We start from the raw sequence: 11,152 nt of genomic DNA, 5'->3' as shown, positions 1-11,152 counted from the left end.
GACGGTACAATTGTGGAGATTATTTTTTCACTCTCTAAATTGTGCTTCCATCACAGTATGTATATGGAACCCCATTATTGTGACACGTCTACAGAATTTGTTTAACACTGTGTTCAACTCTACATCCCCCTTACGTAAACTACTGTATTAAGTGCAGTGGTGAATTTGCGTTTTTTTTCTTCCTTTTTTTTTTTTACAGGATGTGCTTTTAGGATGGGAACTTTGCATCCCCAAAGTCAAAGTACAGGATTACACGTGGCAAACAAAATAAAATCAATAATAATAATTATAATTATAATAATATGAACCTTTTTGCTACCTACGTACTACGTCTACACTTATGTTCTCAGCACTTTGCATGGGGCTGTTGCCTAGTGAGTCAAAAGTCCGAAGACGCACTCAGTTTTTGGCCTGAATTGGCAGTATGTTCCTTCCCGGCCTCAGGTTTTGATGGCCTCATGTGTCTCATATCAGAGGAAACTTGGATGCCGGGCAACTTTGGAGCATGTTTGCTGTATTGGCAAAATTGAATAAAGATCCCCTGTCTGGGCCAGCTCGATGTAGGTGTTTGCACAGCGGACTCATGTATACAGTTCAATAATTATGGGGGAAAAAATAAGGCTTCATAAAGCACTTACGATATTTTTTCGTTATCCAGATGGTGCTCTTGATTTAAAGATAAAGGCTAGTGCAATGCAAATTGATGAAATTTCCACTGCATCTTTAAACCAAGAGTGCCATCTAGAGGAGTCAAAAATATCACTTCATGAAGTTTCATTTGTCCATCACGATCGTTCAATGAATATTTGATTTATTTGTTGTCTGTCAAAAAAAATAAAAATTAATTGATCTCTTAATGTTAAACATGCAAACAAGGCCGAGTGCTATTCCAAAAGCTTCGATCTCTCTCTCTCTCTCTCTCTCTCTCTCTCTCTCTTCTCTCTCTCTCTCTCTCTATTTTGCTCTCTCTCTCTCTCTCTCTCTATTTTGCTCTCTCTGTCGCTTCGCTCACTCTCTCTTGCTCCCTCGCTCTTTCACTCTCTGTCAGGAATGTCACTGCATGGAAGGTAAATTAAACGCTTCGCTGAGTAAAAAATAAATATATAAATTAACAAATACAAATTAAATTAAATAAATAAAACATTTTTAAAAATGCCGTAGCCTTTAGACTTTATATATTTTGCAACAAATGTCTCCTGGATAAAAAATCCTGGCAGTGATACATGTGGCCTTGTGGTTAGAGGAGGATTCTCTCGCATCTTGTCATACCTCAGTCATTGTTCTGTTTTAAGTTCACTTTGAGCTACAGCTAGTATTGGCAAATATGGATGATTGGGGCAACGTTTCTTAGCCATTTTGGTGTCACATGACATACATACAGCATGCATAAATTCAGCCAATGAATAATGCAAACCTGGCAAATCAGTTTGTGAATATCAGAACTTCGCATGACGAGTCTGGCTAGTGAGGTACCTGTAATTAGTTTGTCAGGTTTTGTTCTTTAAATGGATGCTCCAGTTCTTGTTGGAACAATATGAAATATGTCATTCAATCTGATCTTAAAATTTCAGCCATGGACGTGCCAGCAGTTCCACTTTAATTCGATGCATGTTGCATTGTATTCCATGTTTTTTTTTGTCCAGTAGCTATGTTTAATTAATGTTTCTTTGGCTGACTTCAATTGTCATTTTCCTGAAAAAAAAATAAAAATAAATTCTTCAAGTTGCTTAGTTTGCTACGTTTACTTATATCTTATTTTGAAACGTGTGCTTTTGCTTTGGAAGACATCTCCGTATTTTCGTTTCCTGTTTTCAGGTCGTAGCGTGCAGTCGTAAATGAGAGTGTCCATTCTGTTTCGTTCCAATTCTAATTCATGCTGATACTTTCTTATCTGTGCTTAGTAAGAAAATATGAGTGTTTTTGTCTCTTATATGTTCATTTTGGCTGATGTTTGCACTTTGTTATTAGTAGTTGATAGCTAACTGGTACAGTGTGAGGCTGTTAAAAACTTGATAATATGAGTAATGTAGACCAAAACAATACAGTTAGTTTTCATCCAAAACAACCTGTAAACATTTATATATTTAAGTTTATTTGCATTAGGAGTGCGTAATTAGCTGTTGGATGATAGACAGAAGTACTCAGATAGTTTCTTTAAATGTAATAGTTTTTCCCTTTATTGCTCCAGATACTGTAAATCTGCACATGCAAATATGTCTGCATTCTGAGTTGATTAAATGGTTGAGTTCAACTGAAGACTTACATTCTTATCGGAGCACCCTGTGGTGGTTAATCAATCCCAAATAACCAGTTCAGAGGTTGAATCCTCAACAATAATGTTGTCCTTGTTTTATTATTTGATAAATCCAGTGTAACACCTTACCCCATATAGTGAGACACCTTACCCAATGGCTAGTCAACATGTCACATGTTCACACACTCTTATTTGATAGCTTATAACTGAAAATGGCATAAATACATTACATGTGAATTTGGTCTTTCACCTCTACACATTTTGTTTATTTATGATGTATTGATTCCAAGAAATATATAAAAGTGTGAAATCAAGCCCTGGTCTCCTCTACTTGTAAACCGGTTATCTTAACTTCAATGTTTTACATCAAACGTGTTTATTTCACAACAAATCCACATTATGATCAACTTAAATATTAATGAAAACGCTAAACACCACACAAACTTTGGCATGAACACAAAAGATGGCAAATGACAGGGCAATGTAATCAATTGTTAGCAGTTAACTGGTTATCCTTATATCCCTGCCATTCATAACTTGGGGATATTTTATCTCCCATTACCCATAAAAAAACATTTTTTTTGTCTTCATTCAGCATCATATAAATATATTTCTGTGACAATCAAAGTGAAGCCATAAACATTGTTTTTCAAATAAATAAATAGTAAAGTATAAAAATGATGGTGCGCACAATAAGGAAAAAATGAGCAAAGGAAGATTGAAAAGCAAAAAACAAAAACAAATGGACATGGCATCAAAACAAAGTGATACATTTGAGGCAAATTTTCAAAAGCAGTTCAGTACTGTCTGTAAATTTAAGTATTTGGTTTGAGTTGTAGGTCCTACAAAAGACGGATCTTAATAGTTGTCTCTTTGGGTCTTAACTGTAAAAGAGTTTTGCCCCATATAATTATTTTAATAATCTTTGTAAATTATTTTCATTCGAGTAGTCCATTGTTTGGTCTGTTGTTGTACAGTGGGTTTCAACTCAATTTTGCTCCTCACGTACGCAAAGAAAGAGGAGCAGCAAGTGCTAACATTCTTGTCTTCTCCCTGAGTTCTGTTCATCTTAGCCCAGTAACTGACCCCAGGCTTGCCTCATCCCTCCATATAAAATCCGCCCTGGCCAGGCTGCTCTCAACAGGGTTGTGCCTGTACCCTGACCTTCCTTCCGAACAGGGGACGAAGCTGAGGCGGGCTGTGCTGTTGCTGATTTTGAACAGACCGTTCGGACTGAGGAAGGAGTCTCTGTCGCTTCCCCCCAGGTTGTTCACCGTCTCCAGGTCATTATAAACTGCTATGTCGCTAAGCTGCTTCCTTCCTTGCAGCCTCCTGCGCCTCCTCAGCAACATAATACCGGCCACGAGAGCCACCACCAGGATGGCGAGAATGCAGGAGATGGTCAGCGTGGCCGAGGAGGGCTGGGAAATTTGGCGCAAAGCAGGCTTGAAACTGGGCTGGAGTGTGAACTCACAACTTGGACCCATAAATCCTTTTGGGCACTGGCATACGGGCCCTGTGAAATGAGTGAAACAAGTGCCACCATTCTGACAAGGACGTTCTCCGCATGCATCTGAGCGCACGCTGCAGTTCTTGCCGGTGTAGCCTAAGGTGCAGGAGCAAATGTAGTCATTCACACCATCTTGGCAGGTCCCTGCATTCTGGCAAGGGTTTGAGGCGCAGTTGTCGATGTTGATTTGGCAGTTGGCACCAGTGAAGCCGTCCTGACAGCGGCATAGAACGCTCTGGCCGAGGTCCAGACACTCACCACCTGAGAGGGGAAAACACTTGTTCAGTATCTGGCAGATCACAGATGAAAATGCTGGGTGTACACATTTAAACCTCGTTTTTTTTTAAAACATTTTAGCTGTCTTATTTTCATTTTCATTTTCTATATATTTCATATATTCAACGGTATTATATTGCATTATTCAATGCAATTACATACCATGTCACAGATGTACTTATGGCAAGAATAGTCCAGTGGTTAATACATACAACTGGTGAATAGTGTGTGAGGGTTGGAGTACGACTTCAATTTCATATAATAATCATTGTCCCATTTAACATGTATTCTATTCAGTGACCATTGACATTATTGTTATAATAAAGCATTCCACATGCATTTCAAATATTAACATGCAGCTTTCAGCATTCCCACGCAATTTCTGCAGAAATTGCACATCTAGTATTATGAATAAATCCTTCCACTGCATACGGAGATAAAATGGATTTCAGTCTAGACTCAACAAATTGTAGTTACAGTATATATTGAATGACCATTGACGTTATTGTTATAATAAAGCATTCCACATGCATTCAAATATTAGAATGCAGCTTTCAGCATTCCCATGCAATTTCTCAAAAAATTGCACATGTCTAGTATTATGAATATATCCTTCCACTGCATACAGAGATAAAATGTATTTCAGTATAGACTCATATAATTGTTTTTACAGTATATGTTTTTTTTTTTTACCAGATTACTTACAGTAATTTTCCATTTTTGGACAAATTATTGTCTTATTTTTATGAGGTGGAGATACCCCCTCTGATGATGGAGAAAAAATACATTTTAATTTAAGAGGTGGAAGCTCCCTTCTTCTGGCTGGAGAAAGACTGTACTGTTAGCAATAAGAAAAAAGGTGGTACTGAGAATAAAGTTGACCGCCGGTATTCAAGGTATTTTTTTTTTTAACCTATGAAATCTTGGAGAAAAAAATTGGTATAATCTTCCAATTAGCATTTTCCACCAAAAAAAAACTGGTAAAATTAGAATTGTGCGTAGTAAAAGAAACAGAAACTCATCATAACACATCTTATAAGTGTATTGAACAAGGCCTGAAAGTTTATTAAGGCAAGCACTAGTTTCATCAAACTGCATAGTACTTTTTTGGGCCAAAAGGTAGCGCCAACCTACCGTTTAAACAAGGCCTATTGCTGCAGCGGTCCAGCTTTTTCTCACAGTTGGAACCCATGTAGCTGGGCGGGCAGCGGCATGTGTAACCCCCAGTCATGGTCTCCACACATGTCCCACCGTTGAAGCAGGGGCCATCCGCACACGTCATTGCAATGATTTCACAGTTTTTGCCGTAGAATCCTTGTGGGCAGGTGCACGAGTAGTCATTTTCGAGGTCCTGCGGGGGAAAAAATGGCCTTTATGTTAGGAAGCATTAAATAAGTGGGCAAATAATTCCTAGGTTTGCACTTTCTTTTGTGTTAAAGTTAAAAATATAATTACAGTTATGTTTTAAACTTTTAGTTCAATTAAAGTATCCAAAGTTTATGTTGTCTAGTAAAATCAAGCTACACGTGTTATTTATGGCTTATTCAAATAACTGTCCTATTTTTCAGTTCGTAGGAAGTAACCAGTAGTAAAATGGGCACTATGTCGTCCTCGTCGCCAAGTTGTTGCCCCTTCAGCTAAACACAGTAATATGAACTACATAGACCATGATACTTTGCGTCGAGAGCGGTGAACCTACTTTTTTTTTTTTTTTTTTACTTTTATTTAACCAAGTTGGTCATTTAAAACAAAAACAAAAAGCCTCTTTTTAAGAGAGACCTGGTCAAGACAAGCAGCAGCAAGAACACAAAAAATACAGACATACAGTACAGAATGAGACAAATTTTAAAAAATCAAAGCACAACATTTTGGATTAAATGATCAAAAAGCTTAAAAACTTTGTATGGAAGCTGTTTCCATGTCTTTCAATTTAGATTTAAAGACACCGATTCATTGAGCTTTATAATTCTCCAGAGGATTCCAGGCTGAGGGTGTTGAGTATCTAAAAGCACTAATGGCATGAATTTAGCGCTTTGTTGCTTTTGTTATTATGTACAAAAACACAATTTTGTGCTTTTTTTTTTAAATAGCATAAGATATTTTTGCTGTCTTGCGTTTTTACACAGTAGCCTGTTGCTGTTTTTTATTATTATTATTGATTCTTCTTCTTTTTTAAATTATATTTTATAACCTCATCGTGGAGCTAATTAAGAGATAATATCATATTGTAATGTTTGGATATCATTACATTTAAATCTGGTACAATATAGAAGTGACAAAAGTAATCACACTCTGTTTTTAAGTATAAGTACAGATAATTGTGTACAAGAAAAATACTGTGGTAAAAGTAGAAATATTGATCCAACTCTTAAGATTAAAACTAGAAAATGTGATATGTACTTAAGGACCAAAGTAAAAATTAATATCGATATTTTTCTCTATAAAATACCCGTTTCGATAACTCTGCACACTTCTCTGCACACAAAATAAATTACCTCTTCTGTTAACTTACATATTACTTGTTAACTTGATCTCTCTCTCTCTCTAACTAACTTGATACGTTTTGCTTCTTTCTGCCCCTTCTCAAACTTGCATCTTATCACGTTGTGCTTTTTCCTTTCCTTTGTTATGTTTTTATTACTGTGCTTGTTTGAGATTAATAAAATCAAAATCAAAATCAAATGACAAAAACTTAACAGATATCTGTTCAACAAGTGTAACAATAAGGCCCTCTACTGGACTAATAAGAAACTACATCAGCAACACGTATTTCATCGCGGTCACAGACGATAAACACACAGACGATAAATTGCCTCATTAAGTAAACGAGAAGCCACTTACAAAATTTAAAACATTAAATTGATTACTTACAAAGATCTAATCACGTTTTTTACTACAAAACAAAGACCCATCAAACAATACCGGATAGCTTCATAACGTGTTCGTTCCCAAAAAGGGTCCGACTAGAAACGATGAAAAACTGCGCGAGGCATAACAGTTAACATGGCGTTGTGAATTGTTACTGTTATTTTTTACATCGATGCATATTTTAAGCAGTTTACATCGATATTACCTATAAGATATTGTTGTTGTTTTTTTAAGTGTTAAACCAATCAATTATGTGTAAAGTTAGATTTCACCTGTATACACTACATGAATGTATACACTAAAGAATACCATTATTAGATGGGGAAACTTACATTGCAGCTGCCTCCATTTTTGCAGGGGTTGCTGTCGCACTCATTGGTTTCCAACTCACAGTTTGTGCCCCCATAACCAGGCCTACAGGTACAAGTGTAGCTGCCCTGACCAGTGTTGGTGCAGGTAGCACCATGGGCACATGGCTTGTGGTTGGTGCAGTAGTTGAGATCCTGGTCACAGAACAGGCCCCCCCAACCTTCCTGACAGTTACACTGCCACGGCTGGCTGCAGGTGCCATGGAGGCAGCCCGGGTAGCGCACACACTCGCTGCAGGAGGGACCCTGCCAACCCATGCGACATTTACAGCCCCCAGGCGCTTCGCAGTAGCCGTGCCTCTCACTGCAGTTGGCCGAGCAGATGGCTAGGGGGAGGAGAGGGGAGATGGTGTGTGATTACAATGGGCACGCCTTCGCATACATCTTATACACACATATAGGGGCCCCCTGTCTGACCCCAGCCCCCTTCCAGACTTCACTGTTGGGTGAAGTATTAAGCCAAGCAGCTGGCAGGCACACTGCCTGGGGAATGGGGATGCTTTCTTTCTTTATTTCTTTCTTTCTTTCTTTATTTTTTTCTTTCTTTCTTTCTTTCTTTTTCTTTCTTTCTTTCTTTCTTTCTTTCTTTCTTTCTTTCTTTCTTTCTTTCTTTCTTTCTTTCTTTCTTTCTTTCTTTCTTTCTTTCTTTCTTTCTTTCTTTCTTTCATTCTTCTCTCTGCATGCAAATATATCACCTTGAAGAATGTGTTTGCACTTCCCCATTGCTCTTTTTCTTATTGTGCCAGGGAACATAAGGCAGATGGAGCAAACCTTTACAAGGATAAAAGGCATTCTTCATAAACATAAAAAACAACAGTCTCAAGTTTCTCTTTGGGAGATCCGGATACGAACAAATGATTTGTGAGCATGTTATGTTAAGTTTCATCTAAATGAAAATTATGAAATTTGAACGGAATCAAAATTACAACCTTGATTGTTACAATGAACTTAAATTTGAACACACAGCTGGGTCCACATGATCTATATATAATAACAGGCAAGTATGTGTATTTATGTATGTTCAGTTGCTACATTTACTGCGTTTTCTTGCTGCCTTGTGTTGTAAAATATCTCATGTATATTGGAATTTGGTTGTTTGTATTGTATGTCGCTTACAATCCACTATTTTCTGCTGAAAACCAGAATTTCCCATTGTGACAGGAATTAGGGCTTTTCTATATCACTTTTTTTTCAGACCGATGCTAGTAGGAGTACTCAATTCTTAAGTAGTCATCGATACTGATTCCAAATATTGATACCACTAGTAATGTTTGATACATACGATTTAAAAAAACAAAACAGCCAATGACAGATAATTTTAAAGAAAAACCTAAATATCCCAATATAGCATTTATTTTTTTAATTGCATGAAATTATTGGCAACTTTCTATTCTTCTAATTTCTTGTTCCTGGCTGTAAAACGGCCACAAGAGGCCAGTATTGGCTACATCACGAGTACTGATACATTGAAATAAGACATGCCATTATGACATTCTGCACAGTAGTGGCAGAATAAATAGTATTGACATACTAGTAGAACAACTATGGTACTATTGAGGCACAACTGTACATTACTTGACATCCAGTTAGTAGTATGAGTAAAGTGCATAAAATTCTGCTAGATGACAACTAACACATCACTCATATAGACTACCAATCATTATAGTAAAAATGGCAACTAGTGCACAATTTTGCCTCACTAGTAACATATAGTTGTCCTAATATATCAAAGCTGTCCTACTAGTGTGCAGATATGTCTGTCATACAGTGCGAGAATGCAGTAGTGGGGAATTTTTTTTTTACTAAAACCCTTAAAATTGCTTTGTTAAATATGATTATAAGAAAATATAGATATAAAGAAAATATGAATATTTTTATGGAGGACCAAAACTGCCAAAATTAAAAATAAATAAATACATGAAGGAAGGAATAAAAGTGCAACTAAAAATGAATATAAAATATAATTAAAAAATTAGAGACAAAAATAAATATAAATGAAAATATAATATGACATAATTTTGGCAGTTTTGGTCCTCCATAGTAGCAGTTAGAGTGTAGTAAGATGCACTAGTTGACACTGCATGCTACAGTATATAGTGATATTCTAGATGTTCATTAATATAATTTTTATCACACTTCACTAGTAATACTAGTAGCACATAGTACAGATATCAATTCTGCCCAGTTTTTTCGCCAAAGTCATAAACCCTTCAAGCTGGGTCAAAAATCACCCAATTTTGATCAAAAAACGGACCGACTTGCTACTTGGATCAGTTTGATCCAACTTGGTTCTGTTTTCTATCAAAACGAAGTTGGGTTGCTTTGCAACACCCCCCCCCCCCCTCTTTCTCTATTTGCAGAACACACTATTGTGCTTTTTCTTCTCTAATATGAGCTCTTTTTGTCTTTTTTTTTTGTGTTATCTTGAGTTTTCATGCAAATCATGCTTTTTGGTAAAAAAATTGCTAATCGTGATTATGATCATATCGTGAGGTTCATATCATGATTCATTTCATCATATCGTGACGTTTGGATATCGTTACATGAGTGAGCAGGCACTTACGTTCAGAGCAGTAGTTTCCTTTCCAGCCCCCCAGGCAGATGCGGTTGCCTTCCTCGTCACAAGTGTAGTGGCCCAGCTTGTCGTCTCGCGGCCTGCAGTACTCGGCGCAGCCGTCTCCGAAGTAGTATTCATCACAGAAGACGTGGTAAGAATACCGCAGCTCACTTTGCTCTCCGAAGTGCACATCCTGGGACCAGTCCTCCCCGATGGCCAGTCTCCTTCTGGTCGCCAGGCGATTCACCAGGTTGTTTTGGTTGTCTGAAAATTTGGAAATTATGATAACATTTTGTACTCACAGAAAAAGATACAAGAGAACAATCTCACCTACAGCTAAAAATGTACCTGTGTATTCAGTTGGGGATTCTGCGTTCCAAGCCTCAATAATCAACGAAAATGTCCCCTGAAATTTTTTTTAGAAATTATTATTACAGGATGCATAAATGTTTTGATATGATATCCCTCCCATCCTTGGTGTTTTTATAATTGTATCCTGATGTTGCATTTACCGGCCATTTGAAGTGGAAAGGCACCCTGATTGGGGCACTGCTGGAGATGGACGTGTGATCAGCCCTGATGACATTGGTTTGCCCGGTCCCAAACGTGCACGGCGGCTCTGCAGAGATCACATCTTCCGGGTGCTTGAGACAAATTCTAAAAAATATATGACAGTCTCTATGTCTCCTGCAAATGCGCTGCGCCGTGTGGAATGAATTTATTTTCAGCTCAAACACCCCGGAGGATAACACCTGAAATGACAAATCACCATTCAACAAAAACCTCCGCGAGGTTAAGACTTTTCCAATATAATAAATCCACTTACAACGTGCACCAAGGCTGAAGCCAAAAGGAATCTAAGGTGTGCACGAGCCATTTCCTCACTGACTTTTTCTTTTTCTTTTTGGCTTTCCAAATTTATGTGGATGCAGGCATTCGTCGTGCGTAGTTATTCCATAAAAATCACAGAAAAAGAAAGCAATCCTTCAAAAAATAAATCACCCTAAACAATGCGCTCCATATAGTGTTCTCATTGTTTTCGTCTAACCCTATCTTACACTTGGCACTCTACTTTGTTTGGGGTTCTGTTTTGCAAAGATTGGTTTTATACTCCGCGGTGGCGCGCGTCACGACCAAGAGGTGGAGCCAGTGCAGACCTCAGGGGAGCACGGCAGGACTGCCTGGGGATTTAGAAAACCCACGATACATCTGGACTTTATTTATTTTGAATATGCATAAGAAGCTCATGCAAAGAGTGTGTTTGTGTGAGGATTTGGTGGGTAGCGTATAGTAAAGATAAGCGGTTCGAATAATGGATG

At 37.6% G+C, this 11,152-nt stretch overlaps 1 protein-coding gene across 1 annotated transcript; it reads right to left on the bottom strand.

Annotated features, from left to right (window-relative positions):
- Nucleotides 1-2,243: 2,243 nt before the first annotated feature.
- Nucleotides 2,244-10,892, bottom strand: dlb (deltaB). Its single transcript, XM_077547542.1, has 7 exons — nt 10,660-10,892; nt 10,346-10,585; nt 10,182-10,239; nt 9,840-10,097; nt 7,241-7,602; nt 5,175-5,391; nt 2,244-4,025 (listed from the first exon to the last, which is right to left on the bottom strand). The coding sequence occupies exons 1-7, from the start codon at nt 10,708-10,710 to the stop codon at nt 3,319-3,321; spliced, it is 1,893 nt and encodes a 630-aa protein (XP_077403668.1). The 5' UTR covers nt 10,711-10,892; the 3' UTR covers nt 2,244-3,318.
- Nucleotides 10,893-11,152: the final 260 nt, after the last annotated feature.

The sequence above is a fragment of the Vanacampus margaritifer genome, chromosome 16 (genome assembly GCF_051991255.1).
Source record: "Vanacampus margaritifer isolate UIUO_Vmar chromosome 16, RoL_Vmar_1.0, whole genome shotgun sequence".
Taxonomy (NCBI): Eukaryota; Metazoa; Chordata; class Actinopteri; order Syngnathiformes; family Syngnathidae; genus Vanacampus; species Vanacampus margaritifer.
This window is presented reverse-complemented; position numbering and strand designations above follow the sequence as displayed.

Bases quoted from the DNA above. Each gene is read 5' to 3' on its own strand.
- dlb (XM_077547542.1), bottom strand. From the start codon at position 10,710: ATGGCTCGTGCACACCTTAGATTCCTTTTGGCTTCAGCCTTGGTGCAC. The intron at 10,098-10,181 runs GTACATTTTTAG...CCAAATTTTCAG, and splicing joins ATCCCCAACTGAATACACAG to ACAACCAAAACAACCTGGTG. The intron at 7,603-9,839 runs GTAAGTGCCTGC...TCCTCCCCCTAG, and splicing joins AGGAAACTACTGCTCTGAAC to CCATCTGCTCGGCCAACTGC.